Genomic DNA, 15873 nt, shown 5'->3' on the forward strand with positions numbered 1-15873 from the left:
GAAAACTAAATTTGTCTCTGATTTTATTTTAATCCCTATAAAATTGACAAAATATCATATTTTAGAGATGACGTATAATGATTTTATTTCATAGCCTATATAAAATTATATCCGAAAAGACTGTTCAAAAGAGAATTTAGGTAGAAATTAAGAGATTTCGACGAGATTGAACTGTAATGATTCACACTAACGTATCCGAATAGCATTACGTTATTATTATTATTATTAGTATTATTATTATTGTTATTATTATTATTATTATTATTATTGTTATGGTGTTTTTTTATTGATGTTATTGTGGCAATTACTCTATCATTCGTAGCCGCCGTGGTAGTAGTAGCAGTATATGTGGTGTAATCACAATTTAAGATTTGGATCAAATTTGGATCAAGTTTTTGTGATATATCTTATAAGGCGACGTGGATAAGCCTTGATACTTTTACTTGTACTTGTGCTATTTTTATAATCATTATTATTATTATTATCATTATTATTGTTGTTCTCACAACTGTGTAAAACAATTTCAGTCGAAAGAGCGGCTGTAGCCTAGTATATAAGATCATGAAATAAAATATTTCAATTAAACACTGAGACATTCGGAATTCACAGGGCTTACATTCGAAATTACATATATCCTGTCAACATTTCACACGTTAGAACTTGTTAATTTAATCAGGTATTTAGCGGATGATTGTGTATTGTGCTGTTTGTGCAAGCGATAACCAAACTGACTACATTTAGGAGGTAATGGGGAGATCCAGGGGTGCAGGTTCCGCACCTCTTACTCCAATAAACACACTTAGTGTTGCCGCGTTTAATTTGCGGCTGACGGCGAGGACAGACTATATGTGCCGACTCGGTGTATATTCGATATCGGATAGCCACAAGACGTCATGGTCTTTTGTGTAAACTTAAATTATTAAACAAAAAAACGTGTCTCAGAAAACAAACTATTTAAAAGGAGAAACAGGGAAATAATGGTCATTCGTTTTAGTATAGCTCACGTTTCTCACGGCTTAAACTTATCCAGTCTTGTGTGGGTCGAGTCAATTTCAGCAATATTTTAGTTTAATCCATTGCCTAACTTTTTGAAAATTCTTTTTGTCACGCACGACTCTTCGCTAAGTGGAAAAAAGTTCTGCGAATTCCGGTTGCATCCTTTACCTAAAGAGTGGGAAACTTGGAGTTCCTGTGTTGTCTTAAAATAAATCCGAGTTTTCTAAAAATAAGACGTGAACGCTCGGTAATGGTTTCCCCGCGCGTATCTCCCGAACAGCATGCCCAAAAAGGTATGGTATCCAGAAAAGTATGTACAAAAGCTGGGAAGCTATATAATAAATTGATTTCATTAATCATTGTATGCAGGATAGACATAACAATAATATAATATTAAGTCGTGCAGGAGGGAAAGCATTTGCCGTTGTGCTATATGATAAATTATATTTTTCACTTTCCTCCACATAGGAGCCTTACTGGTTGAAACTATAATAAGAGGTAGAGATATAATGAAAGCAATAACAACTACATGGATAAAAATAATAGATAACAGTGGTTAATATATATTAAGGGAGATATTTTACTTTGAGAATGATCACATGTATTATAGTATAATAATAATAATAATAACAATAACAATAATAATAATAATAATGATTTTTATTATCATTATTGTTATTATTATTATTATTATTATTATTACTATTATTATTATTATTATTATTATTATCTAAATCTGATATAGGATCATTATAAAACTATCAAACATTGGGAGAAACATCCATTGATGCGATCAAGGCTTATGTAACAGGGAAATAAAATACCATATATTGACCACTTTTCTTTGTCATTTAAAGCAAAATCAAGTTATTTATTATAATGTAATAGTCAGATCCAGTAAAAGGCCGGGAATAAAACAGAGAATGGTTTTTCAGATTGTGGTGATAAAATTATTTATCTGTGGAACAAATGAGAATCGCTAGTTTTAAATCGAAGCACCCGAGATGCCATAAAATAGTTGACTGACTTCGCTGAAAAGCTAACTGTGCAGACTTTTCTGGACGATTACAGCTGTTTTATTGTATTTAAACTAGACCAAACATCCGATTTCTTTCTCGCGTATTATGAGTTCACTGAAATCACTGAACTTTCTCCACCTAGGGTTATGGTTCGCTTTTGTTCGTCCTCTTTGTTCAGTTTATCGATGGAATTCAGATCTATGCTGTCATGAGTCATATTCTTCTTTTCGAGACCCCATCATGACCATAGTCCAGATCCATTTTTAGGAATACAGACCCGTCTTTTAAACATAGCGTAAACGTTGTCACCAAAAGAAGACAAAGGGGAGAAGGTGGACATGGTTTTAAAATTCATTTGTTTGCTTCACCGAGCACATATGCACATTTCCACTGTTGCTACTCTGTCCTCAAAGATGTTGGATATTAAGTGAACATGCTTTAACGCGGTGGCGTTTAACCTCGGCACTATAGATGAAGGCATTGCCTTAATAATGAACAATTACTCACAGTTCACTACACACTGTACTCTTTCAAAATATTATATGAAAAACATTCTGACTCTTCAAAAATTATCTTGAAGTGACTTGCCTCTGAAAAGTACTCTCTCTACACCGATCTCAAAAGCAATAAGCCCACATATCATTTATTTATTGCTACCTCGATTCTGCCATAACCGAAGAGGCGGTAGTATCACTTCTGTAGAATACAAATAATTACATCCTTTTGGGTCAATGTTTTTAATCGCAAGGCATTCCAATCCGTCGAAAATAAATTTCCGGGGGTAGCAAACGGCAGTGACAACATGCCTGTTCTGTGCAAGAATGACCAAAACACAAAAACGTTTGACTCAAAAACAAGCATTGTGTTTTGACAAATCTTGCTACATTGTATCAACAGAAAGTGTGATTTACAAAACATGTTAAGACTCAGTTTGTAATAAAAATATCACAATTTCAAGATGCTAAATTATTTATATATTTGAAAAGCAAATATATAAATTGATCAATTTAGAGTAGGCACTCTGTTGGCTCTCTGAACTTACAAGCGGCTAAAAATCCACTTCGGATGGGAAGCTTGACCTTTGACCCTGCAACGGGCACTTTTTCATTCTAGTGCAGCAGAGAAACCTGTCACTTCTGCGGCAATATGAAGATACAGTACCAGAGCCCAAGAGGACCATGTGAACTGTTCCTCTTTCCTTGCAAGACCAGAGTTCTTTTTGCATGGTAAAACCTTGTTTATTGCATAAATACCAAGCTGGTTAGACAGGTGCAACTACCAACACATAACCTAGAAGGCTGCAGCTTCAAGGTAGGAGGGGTGTTGCTGACTTGGCCGTAAGTATAAGATTATGAGCGTTATGTAAAATGTAAGCTGTCTATGCATAGAGGCAATCAAACGCAGGTTACACTTGCAGAAATACTGCAAGCTGCAAAAGAAAGTCCCCAACAGATAGCGTAATAACTGGCCACAGTAATGTGTTCATATGCATTTCTCATATAATTACACATTTCTCTAATGTCATACTGCATGAAAGCATGGACTTATGACTTCCTGAATGGCTGTGCACTTCATGTAGTCTTGGATTTAGAGGTTTTTTTTTTTTTCAAATCATACACAGTACCGTACTCCCTCACAAAGTATTACAGATTTGTCATCACAAACACCCAGGATTAGTCAAACCAACAACTGGGATGCATTCAAGGGTTTTATTGGTGAATCGTACAGTCTCAAGGTTGCAAGAAAACAGTTCGACCACAACAACTGATTCCACTGTCTTAATCCCACCTCACCCCACATCCACAACATACATGCACACACGCAAACTCACTCGCTTGCACGCGCGCACACACGCACACGTACACGCACACGTACACACACACACACACACACACTCCTCTCAGCACGAACATGCAGCTAGCCGCTCTTACCTGTACTGGGACAGTCTTCATACTCAACAATTCAGGTTTCATTTTTGTTTTCAGTACACATACTACATAAAATACAGGGATATTTTGCACGCATATTTTAGAGATAATTGTAAATGGTATGAGGGACATCTTCACATCTTTTTCATGGGTTCAAACATCATCTTATGAAGGACAGTAAACATCACAGGTTCTATATTATTACAGACCACACAATAAATCCCTCCCCCACCAGCCCTCTCTGCCTTTATAGTTAATGGGGAGCAAACACTAGCTCACTGCTCACAGTTGATGTCACCTGGGTCCAAAGGAGTTTGGGGTTGGGTGTTGGGGGTTGGGGGGTGGGGGGTTAAAGATACAACATTTGTTCTTTGTTCATTTTTTTCATCCCATATCATCATATAGGTTTAAAAGTACACTACAGAGCAGATGCTTATGTGCAGAGGTGTGGCTGTAGAAGGAACAAGTCTGCCTGTATTTCATTCAAGGGGACAGTACCATGTGTTTCACTGAAGCGTTCCACACAAGCATTCTTTCCCTTTCTTTCTCCATTCCATACACTGGTCTGCCCAAAACCGCCAAAAACCCAGGTTAATCCCCAGCACTATTCCCAATCTTTATTAACATTACACGCGCCACCGTTTATCTCAACTACATTTATGTGTCATTTCACATTTCAAGTTGCCTATTTAAAAAAAAAAAATCAATTGCATATGAACCAAGGTAACAGACGGATGAGTGGAAGCTTCCTATGCAATTAAAAACAAATCAGAGAGAGTAAGACCAGCAAGTTACATCGTCGGGATGGTTTTCGAATCGTACGCCTCTTTCCGTTCAGAGAGGTTGTTGAGCACAGCCCACAGGAGTAATAATAGCGAGTCAGACTTTCCAGGGAAAACACTTCAACATGAAGCTGCCATACGCCGAGCGAGCGCAATCCGCGAGCCGTTCACTCGGCCGCCTTTAAAGTGAACGAGAGTTTAGGCCTGGATTTCCCCTTCCCCAGGATCATTTTCTGCTCCTCCTTCTGCTGCCTTTGCCTCTCCTGCTCTAATTTCATCCTCTCTTCGTGTATCTTTCTCTGCTCTTCCACTATTTTCAACTGCTCCTCAGCCTGGAAATGAGAGAGAGAGAGAGAGAGAGAAAAAAAACCAAACAACAAGGTCAAGTAGGGACTATATCACAGGACACATGCAAAAAAATCCCACTTGTTATTGTTATTACTACTGTTTACTATCCTCCATGCTGATCCAAACTACTTCCAAAATCTATAAACATAAATACATGTAAATAATCTGAACAGGAACGTAAACTGTGCCCAACAAAAATGTTTTCATATTAACAATGCAATAAATGCTGGAACAACACCAAGAACGTATCTGCTGATAACACCACAAACAATGACAGCAGAGTCTGAACAGCCTGTACAGTTGTGGTCACCCTCGTAATCGGACTATAACTCTGCTTGCCACTACCACAACAGGCGTAATAGGTGATCGCGCATTCACGACACAAAGGATACAACGTGTTTATCTGCTATCTTAGGATAATGCAAGATATTTATTTTTGTTCGCTATTTCCTGAAAGTTCAGATCAGCATTTATTGTTCAGATAGCCTTAATATAGAGAAAATATTATTTTAACTGGAAAAATTATTGTGAGAGAATAATCCATTTAAAATCCTGCTACAATTTACTTTAAAACTTTCCAAAAGATTAAAAAAATGGGAGAGTTCTTTGTGGATTTAACAAAACTAGTAATAGCTACCCTTGACAAATGAACAGTCAAGTTAGACAGAAATAATTCACATATCGCTGAATATTAGACTAACATTACTAACATTAAAATGTTTGTAAAACTTAAATTACAGACACACAGACGTAAGTAACTGTCTTGGTTCCACTGCTACAATTATCTAAACTGAATACAAATTTATTTGAGCTGTCACATCTTACCTACCAAGCTAAGTAGTTAGTCACTCTCAAACAACTCATCAGTCATCTAGATAGTAGTGCACAGCCAAACAGTGAGGTATCAGAGTTTACTGAGGTCTATCATATGGGAAAACATGTGGAATTGTTTTTGTAGGGCTGTGAGTGCTCCTCTTTCACCTCATAAATAAGACATACATTTAAGATTCAAAGCCAAGTCCTACCAATGAACACACAGACCACAAAGTACACATACCAGTTTGGCCTGAGCATCTGCGATCTTACGGTTATTCTCCTCCAAAATTTTCTCCAGCTCCTCCCTTTTGGATTTTTCTTCCTCCTAGAAGGGTGACACGGTGTTATGTTAGAGCACGTACAGGCTTGCTGCATGCTGGCCCTATACTGTCACACCCTCTTTTCTGCCACACAGGGAAGCCTTAGGAGCGACCCTCCAATGTACCCCACACACGCACACACATACACACACACACACACACACACACACACATACATACACGCACATCAGCTAAAAGTGCATTTCAAAATGAACACAAAATACAAAGGAAGAAAAAAAAGAATCCCGCAAAATCTTTTCTTTTTTTCCTCCCTCTGATGGTGATAGAAACCCTCCCGCACAACTCTTTAATCAGCTTTCAACCCTCACTGCAAATCTGAGCATTTAAAGAGGGGGGGATGCTACATAGGCATAAACATATGTATAATATATGAATGCATATTAAGAAATAACACTGAAGGCTATTAAAATACATTACAGAACAATTTATGGCTCATTTCTTTGCCTTATTATGCATCACCATCATAATCATAAGCAAGAGAAAAAGGGTAAAAGAAAGATTGAATAGTTTGGCTCACCAATGCACGTATACCTACGCATTTTCCTTCACTGTGTACCTACAACTCCTTTAACCATCAGCATTAAAAGGTGCATATTTACTGTCTTGTCCAGTGTGTCCTGCAGAGAGACAGAGAAGCGCTTCCTGGGCGGCCAAACGCACCGGCTTCCTCTTTAAACCTGATCTGTAGCGCCTGCGTCTGCAGCTCGGGCTCGCGCTCTTTTATGTCTCTTTTACAGAAACAACAGTACAGTACGGTACAGCGGAGGCGCCGGCGCGGCACGGCACCAGCCGAGTCCACGGCTGCAGGCGAGTGAGGTCAGTGGCATTAAGGAACAAAAGTGTGTGAAAATATCATCAATCCTAAGGCAAACATTTCAGGAAATAACAAAAAAAAATGCATGGAGACTTGTTAGTTATAACAAAAGGATTTTCTTTTTTTTTTTTTTTTTTAAATGAACACACAAGGTTAATCCATAAAGTGCTGAACTCAGGGGTGGAAACAGCAAACAGGAAGCAGAAGATCACTGTCCCCTGTGTATGCATGGGGATGAGAATTCAAATCAGTATTGAAAAACTACACGGATGGGCAAACATGGGAGACTCAATTTAATTAAGTAAAAATGATTCAAGAAAAAAAAAAAAAATTCAAGAAAACATTACGCCAAGAGCCTATGCAAATTTAGAGCTCTACAGCTTTGGATTGATCTGTTACGTACTGGATTCCAAAACCGTGCATGAGGGAGGTTTAGAGACAAGAGACTGCCCTCAGGCTTGCCTCTAGGGTTTTTTTCTATTCACCCCTGAGAGGGGGGCGCAAATATTTTGCCCAATAAGTAATGGACGACTGGCCAATCCCCTGTAAATGTTTGCTAGGTATTCACTTTGGCTTTCACTCTAAGAACTTGCAATAAACTCAAGGCATCAAAGATGTGTATTGATTCTCGGCAGCGCAGAGCAATGCCTACTGACAACATTCCATTTTAGTGAGCAAAGTGCAATGGTACCAATGTGCATGAGAGCACTTGTCCAGCGAACAATTATGTTTTCTCTACAGAAATACAAAGAGGGAAGAACAAATACACCTCTCCACTGAACCCAGCCTAAAATACACAGGTTTTCTGTTGCCAAATACAAGGTGATGTGACTCTTGGACACTGATCATGTGAGGGTTTTTTATAGTATCAAAGTGATGTTCCTTTTCAAAAGGGAGTAGGCAATAAACATAAAAGCGGGGAAGTTAATGACTGAGTTATTCATGTGGACGTCAAGGGACAGCTGCCAACGTGATAATGTGTGTTCAAATTCCTGCAGGACACTGAACTACAAAGAAATGCATTAAATTCCACTTTAGGAGGGCTTACAGAGTTCCTCTACTAGAACAGAAGCCACACAGGGACGAATTAGCTTGACAATTGGTTTAAGAAACTGATCCCTTCCTGAATCATTCAGCAGGCAAAGGCTGCAACTGAAGGACTGAAGCTGCTGAGGGTGAAGTGAAGTGTTTTGGTGGAAGGCCACACTAAAGATGTACTGTACTGCTGTTATGTAAAAAAAAAAAAATAAATAAAAAAAACAGACACAGTAACAGGACAAAGCAGCAGTGAATAATGGAATGCTGATCTGCAAGTGACTTTTATTAGGGGCAAAAATGAGGATTCACAGAAAAGAGGCAGGGGCAGGAGTGGGGGAGGGGAGACACTGCTGGGAGATGTCAATAATTCAGCCATGGCAAAAGTTTCACAAAATTCCCCAGAGTGGTCTCAACATAGGCGTAACTCTTGCGAACGCTAAATCTAAGTGGCAGTCATATTTTACGGTGGCCAAAAACGTCTCCAAATAATATAGAGATCCCATGAGCATTGCTAAACTCAGCATTTCGGGTTTCAGGATGCCGTTGCTTCCCCCTGAAGGCTCAGACAAAGAAGCAAGGGCACGCCCAGCCACCTCCACCCGCCCGGACTCTACCCCTGACGGCCACTCTCATCTGAAAGTTTTGCCATGGAGCTCCCCTGTGGAGGGGTGGGGGGGGGGGGGGGTGCCTGCATTCCCAACGACCGAGCGTTACCTCTCTGGCCTTCTGGGCGGCCAGCTCCGCCTGCCTCTGGCGCTCCAGTTCCTCCAGCAGCTGCCGCTCCATGATGCGCTTGGCCTCCTCCACCCTGCGCAGCACCTCCCGCTCGATCTCGTCCTTCCGCTTCTCCAGCTCCTCCTCCACACGCTTGGCCACCAGCTCCTCCACGCGCCGCGCCGTCTCCTCCTCGATCAGCTTCTCCTCGATCTCCTGCTGGTGGCTGCGGAGACAGGACAGGGGTTGAAATCACTGCAGGTAGACATCGGTTTCTCAGACCAAGGCACTTGTCAGGCCAAGGACCTTCTCCACCCTGAATGGCGCAAGGAGCCTAGCCCTGCCTTTGACCATGAGTAAAAAGCAAGTATAAGCATGTGTATAGGAGAGAATTCTCTCTCAAGACTGTGCACTGCACATGGACTTGAAATGATGCCTTAACAGACAAGACTAACACACACACACACACACACACACACAATTTGTAGACCGGCTGCTTCAGGCAATTTTCATAATCTCCCACTTCAAAGCAACATCAAGCCCTTTTTTCTATTGAACACTGCTTGCATGCCTGCCTTTTCTTTGCTTCCATTTAAGTGGATTACATCTTTTATGGGGAAAAAGAAAGCCTGCAAACACCTGTCCTGAACAGGGTAAGTGCCATAATATTGCAGGAATTATTCTTTAGGAGGATCTGTTGTGTGTTGTCCGCTTGTCTTTCTGTCCTCGCCCCATTTCAATTCATTACAATGAGCTCCCTCGCTCCCATCCCTGGCCTTATTCACTCAGAGGAGTACACACTGATACCTGGAATAAAAGAGTGCTGCCATTCAGAGTGCCATTCCAACCAAGACAACGTTTGTGAAAGGAGCATCATGAGCCCGTGAACTCCTTGAAGTCACACCTTCCAATAGAGTCCAAAGCAAACTTCAACAGGAGATTAGATCCTGCAAGTTTTACCAAGGTTCACAATATGTTTTAAAATAATGGTGGGTTTAGCTGAGTGAAAATAAACTGCACCTAGCATACAAACATGGCAGAGAAGCAAGCTTACAACTGCATCTAAGTGCTGTATCGATTTTGGCATCTTCAACACCGTTTAAGGATAAGAAAAGCTGTTTTCTGGTCCTGAATATTAGAGCACAGACAGTTAACATGAACTGTGGGCTTGCGTGCAACTGTAACATTTGGATTTTGCCATTTTACTAATGTAGCTAGCCGAGTTCCCTACTGAGACATGCAAAAACTAAAGCACTCATTTTCAGGCCAAACTAATGGATAACCGAGGAACAGATTCACAAAACAAGTGCATATCCTGAGTCCAACAACATTCAATAAACACGCGCAGTAAATACATTTCCATGCATCAGTCAATGTATTCATTCTGGGCAAAGGTATGGAGGGAGGTGTGTAACATTAAACTGGAACACGGTCCACTGCTGCAAGCATGTGTGCAAATAAACGAGAGGGAGCCGGCGGATGTGTCTGTGCGATGCATAACACAACAGACAGGATTAAGATGTAGCTTTTACTCGGTTCCACGTGTCCCCCCCCCGGCTCCCCCACGCGGGCAGAGGCAGCGCGGGGGGGATAATGTGGGGGTGACGATGTGCTTGACCGCACGGTGAGACACGGACAAAAGCAGAGCAGAGTCCGCAGCAGTTCCCAGCTGACATGACCCCCCCGGGGAGGAGGGAAGCTCGTTTAGAGCAGGAGACAGCAGAGAGATAAAGGTAGAGAGAGGCGTATCGCCCACAGCGCCCGAGGGCCCCGGCACACAAGAGCAGGCCGCCTTGTTTACTCTTAAACAGGTTTAAACTGTTACAGCTGCACTGCAAATAACAAGAAAATGAGGCCCACCACATTGCTTTTGGCTAAAAAAAAAAACCAAACGCCCTTTCATATTATTTCTTCATTTAGTCACAGAGAACTTAAAACCGCGACGTCTTATCTGGTGTCTGTGAGCCTCTTTGTTAGGACATCCTGTTTGAAGTGGTGGTCAACGCATGACTCTGGCATGTTCCGAATGGCCACAAAGCCAACCCCGGAGGGGGAAATGCATTAGCTGCCGATCAACCCATCAGCAAAAGTGTACTTGAAATTAAAGCGTGAATTTTCAATTCAGTTCATGCCATCAGTAAAATGCCAAGTCAGTGGAACAACTGGAAGCACACCTTAAGTTGTATGTAGTTAGAGAAAGGGGATCTGATTTAGAAGGCTTATAAATAAAAGGCCCATATGGATCTGCTCTATGGGAATGCTCAGGTGTCCAAAGTACATATTAAAGAGATGCTGGATCTTTATAAATAAGACTATGTTAACTTATCTAAAAGGAATGATGAGGGCACTGGGTTCTCCTCAGATGGTATACGGGGCGGCAGTGTAGCATAGTGGTTAAGGAGCAGGATATATATCCAGCTATATAAATGGATAACATTGTAAAGAACTGTAACCTATGTAAGTCGCTTTGGATAAAAGCGTTTGCCAAATGAATAAATGTAAATGTATACTTCATACACTGTGGTGAGGTAAAGGCAAAATCTGAAATTCTCTCCACAACCAAGGGAGGATTTTGTGGCAAAAGAGCATCGTTCCATTGTAAGTAGTGCTCACTCCAACAAAAATCGCAGCCATCATAGATTAATTGCTGCAGGCAAATTTGGGTGCACAACATTTAGTACGACATAACTTGTGTCACACTGCACGTTGCTGGAGAGCATCCTCTACCTACAGCCACAGGGGCAGAGGGAACATTTTGTTCTCAGTTGTTCCATTCTGTCGGCAGCACAGAGGGACAGGAGGAGACAGACGGCCCGGGAAGCATCACTTGGAGCGCAGGACCGTGTCCTCTTCCCTAAATAAGGACACTTTATACCCAACCTGCAGGACCTTTCCGCAGGGCTTGGTGGCGTACTCTAATGTTCCTAGCTGGAGGATGTGACGGTTACAGTTTACTGCTTTCAATCTGTGACTGACAGTGTATGAATGCTTAACCTAATGGTTTGACAACTGAACAGTCCAGCCACCTCCATATGAGCATGGGTTTAAGGCCCCTGTCACACATCACATGCTTAGCACTGTGGTGTAAGAAAAGCTACCACACCTTGCATAAAGGCTGTCAGAATGATCACTATTTTAAGCACTCCATGGGACAAGGCCTGACTACTTAATTCCTACCTGTATAGACATATGTATCAAAAGCTTTGCAAACAGATGGTCCCTGGGAAGATTCAGGCAGCAAGAAAACAAGAATACGATGAGAATTACTCCTGTAATTTCACTGATGTACAGGTACACTACTGTTGTACCCTTGGGCAATGCACTTAACCCAGACCCACCTCAGTAAATACCAAGCTGTACAAATGAGTAACATGTAAAAAACTGCAACCTATGTAAGTCGTTCTGGATAAGAGCATCTGCTATATGCCAATAATGTAAATATCTACAAATGACCAAACAGAATCAGACAGAATGTATGCATTTTCAGTATGCTCTACTATAGGTTGCTCTAGAAAAGAATATTGGCTAAATGACTAAATTCAACGTAGAAATGAAGAATATCCCTTCTAATTTGATAAGAGGGGCTTCTCCAGATTGAGCCGAGGAGGTGGAAAGCTCACATACAAGTAACACAATCCAGTAACTCCAATAGCCTGCTGATCTGCTTGGCCAGCCCATTCGGCAGCTATCTTCGGATTTCAACACATCCAAATACCAAGCGACTTAACTAGCTAGTGCTACGTTTAAAAAGGATCTGTTTACTGTCAACAGTACTGCCACTACCTGTCTATACGTAACGCAACGAACACAAACCACTTTCTCATATAATCAGGGAACTACCACAATATTGTACTGTATTTATGTCGAGGTTAGCCAGGTGGTTGCCTAGATCATCTGATAAGGGACTAACTTGAGAGCTTTCAAAATATTAAATAACATTCAAGTGAAGCGTGCCAGCTTGCTAAAATTGCCTAGTCAGCTCCACAGAGTTGAGCCAATTTACCAAGCCTGGTACTGCTCGCTACTAGCAGTGACTTGCTAACTTTGTTAGTCAACGTTAACTAGTTAGCAGATACAATTGTATTGGGTGCGCATCTCTACAGTAGGAGGAGGGTTAGGCCTTCTTGAACCCGGCTCACTAGCCTTTTGCAATGTATGCTAGCTAATGTTAGCTACTTAGGCCTTGTACCCATCTGGACCTGTGCTAACGTTGCGTAGTTCCCACAAAGAAGCAGGAATTTAGCTCACTAACTATTCAGGCAATAAATAAAAAGGTATATGGAGTATGGAGCCATACTATCCGTACTGAATTTGTGCCGCACCGATACAAACAATATGCCCCTTATAGGCAGCAGGCTAGCTAGCTAGCCACTTGTAAGCAAATGATGCGTGCGTTACACTTACATCTTCCTCTGTCTTTCCAATTCGGCCTTTTTCTCCTCCTCTTCCTTCTTCTGTTTTTCGTCCAGGGCACTCCTCTTGCTCAACGTCCGACCGAAGATGTCGATCCTTTCAGGCGGAGACGAGGCTCTCTCCCTTTCCCTGTCTCTGCGGGACGACACAGTGGTTGAGCGGGAGCGAGACCGCGACTCCCGGCGTCTGTTCCTCTTTGCCTCCCGGGACTTCGATCGCTTTTTGGACCTCTCCCTGTCTCTGGACCGCGATCGGGAGCGGCTCCGTTTCTTGCTGTGCTTGCTGCTTTTCGAGTGTTTAGACCGGGACGAGCTGCGACTTCTGGAGCGGCCCATGACCGTATCTTGCAATCGTAGTTAACGCTAGACTAGCTAAGGTTACGCTTTTAATAATGTCGCTAGCCTTCAATCTTAAAGTGTACGGATTTCGTCGTGCAGTCTCTCCCACTGGTTGATTGATGTTTATCTCAGCATACAATTCTGAGAGATATTTTTATTTCTGTGTGTTGTAATAAACGTTATTGATATTGCTACCCGCTAAGTTAGCAGCCTGTCTGTTTCATTCAAGAAAGATGGCGGCTCCACGGTTTCTTTATACGGTCATAATAGAGCGTTTGTGGCGAGCGTCCTTTTTCCCAGCATGCTATGCATTCGGGCTTTTCCGACAGTCTTCGTGTAATCGTGGTACAGCGACGGTCGTTACATGCAGTAAATCGAAGTCTCGTTCGAACAGAAGGCTGCTTTGTTGAGAGAACTAACATCAGCACCAAGTGGTTGTCAGGAACAAATGTTCTGTTTTAGAACTGAACAAGTTTAACAAATCATATATGGACACAATTCACGTAGGTGATAAATAGGTCACATTTTTATTAACCACAATATGTTTTAAGAGTACAAACAACTTGCGTGCTAAGTACTTGTTCTCACTAAGTTAGTAGAAACACTTGGAAATGTGCTTGCCACTAAAACATTTATATCGAAATGAAGGCAAGTTACAATAAACAATTTGAGCAGCATTAACATCAACCAAACTTGACAAGCACACTTCCAACATAACCCTATCCTAAATTCTTATTTGTAGCTTGGCCCCGTGTTCATTTTACCATTTGGAGAGAATGAGGTCTTTCAGTTTTTGTGTCACATCCAAGTGTGAAATTAGTATGAATCTTTTAGTTAAGACCTTAGTTAGTTAGCCAGCTTTTGTGCGAAACCCAGATGGCAGTTTTATCTTCTCTGCCAAGGACAGAAGAAGCAAAATGCTACAATGAGCGAATGGGGTGATTGGCTAATTATGAGGGAAGATATATAGTGAGAATCAGGAATTGGGGGCCTGAAGCACTACTCATGTCTGCAGGAAAATTACGAAAAAGAAGAATAGAAAAAAGTGAAAAGGTCCAAGTTCAGGCATTTACTGTGTGGCCTTATGAGATTGAGATATTGCTTGTAAATATTGAATGTATAAATTAGTTAGCACAGAAATTAATGCTTTTAATGAGTCAGACCTCAGGGACATTGTGGTTATTTTTGGTGCAAACCCCATGAAGTGCCTGACTCTTGGTGCTGTATAGGGATCTTGGTAGATGACATACCCAAGCACATTGGTTTCATCTGGGAAATATCCCAGGAACAATCAGGAAGCTTTTGTCTTATTAAATGTGACAGTAATACATGATAATACTTAAATCTCAAGTCACTTAAACTCAGAAAAGATTGATGGAAAATTAACCATACATGGCAAAACACAGTAGTTAATCCTAACTTGTTCACGCAACTAATCACAGACAGTTTTTCTAGTTCCTTTGATACTCTCCCCAATATTCTTTTGGGGAATGATGGTTAACAAACACAAGACCTCTTGTAAAAGGGCTGTGCATTGTTACATTGTCATGTTGATGTCTTGGACTCATGGTGAATGGGGCAGTGAAGTAAGAGATATTGAGTGACTGAAAGAAAGGTTTTTGTCGGCATGTGGGTCATTGGGTGTTGGGGGTCAGTGGTAACTCCTGGGTGTGACTCCAGCGGCCTTCAGTAGGGTTTGCATTTAAGCTATTTTACTCTTTTTTTGTGGATCTGACCTGGTCACACATGAGAGACCAAGGTAAAACAGTTCAGATGTCCCCCTACTGAGACCCCCTTTGGAACACCAAGCTGAAGAAAGAGTGTGGAATGCATCACATCTCTGATTAACACTATCAGCTTTATTTACCCAGACTCAGGGTTCATTCTCACACACCTCATTTGGTGCAACAGTTGTTGTAACAAACAGGACTCTACGCTGCGGTGTGTTTGTCCACTGGCACATGTGTTATAGGGACAAGCTCGTTCTGAAGACCTCCAAAGAACAGACACCCGTGAGAGCTCAGAAATGAGGGGAAACAATGTAGACATGGTATTTGCAAGTTCGTTTTTCACTCACTGCAGACAGACACTTTCCTCATAGCTGTACTGGGTGTTAAAAAGTAATCAGAGTTTGTGTTTCACATCTTTATTGCAAAACCGGCTGCTAATAAACACTTCCAGCTTTTTATAGATCAGTTTTTGCAGTTACAGATAAACTATAGGGTGACATATTTGTGTACAGCACTTCACTTTTAACTCTGGTAGCCAGTAAACCTTGTATTTTTTCACCCACAAATAAAAGTACATTTTTGTTGTTACCAAACTA

The 15873-nt window shown here is 41.3% G+C and overlaps 1 protein-coding gene across 1 annotated transcript; it reads right to left on the minus strand.

The window, feature by feature from the left end:
• Positions 1-4881: 4881 nt before the first annotated feature.
• Positions 4882-13843, minus strand: LOC118785890 (arginine and glutamate-rich protein 1). Its single transcript, XM_036540836.1, has 4 exons — positions 13201-13843; positions 8797-9022; positions 6131-6214; positions 4882-5057 (listed from the first exon to the last, which is right to left on the minus strand). The coding sequence occupies exons 1-4, from the start codon at positions 13542-13544 to the stop codon at positions 4893-4895; spliced, it is 819 nt and encodes a 272-aa protein (XP_036396729.1). The 5' UTR covers positions 13545-13843; the 3' UTR covers positions 4882-4892.
• Positions 13844-15873: the final 2030 nt, after the last annotated feature.

The sequence above is a fragment of the Megalops cyprinoides genome, chromosome 11 (genome assembly GCF_013368585.1).
Source record: "Megalops cyprinoides isolate fMegCyp1 chromosome 11, fMegCyp1.pri, whole genome shotgun sequence".
In the NCBI taxonomy this organism is placed as follows: Eukaryota; Metazoa; Chordata; class Actinopteri; order Elopiformes; family Megalopidae; genus Megalops; species Megalops cyprinoides.

Excerpts from the sequence above, each read along its gene's own strand:
- LOC118785890 (XM_036540836.1), bottom strand. The coding sequence starts at position 13,544 with ATGGGCCGCTCCAGAAGTCGCAGCTCGTCCCGGTCTAAACACTCGAAA. Across the intron at positions 6,215-8,796 it reads CCGCCCAGAAGGCCAGAGAG|GAGGAAGAAAAATCCAAAAG; the intron begins GTAACGCTCGGT and ends TCACCCTTCTAG. Across the intron at positions 5,058-6,130 it reads CAGATGCTCAGGCCAAACTG|GCTGAGGAGCAGTTGAAAAT; the intron begins GTATGTGTACTT and ends TCTCATTTCCAG.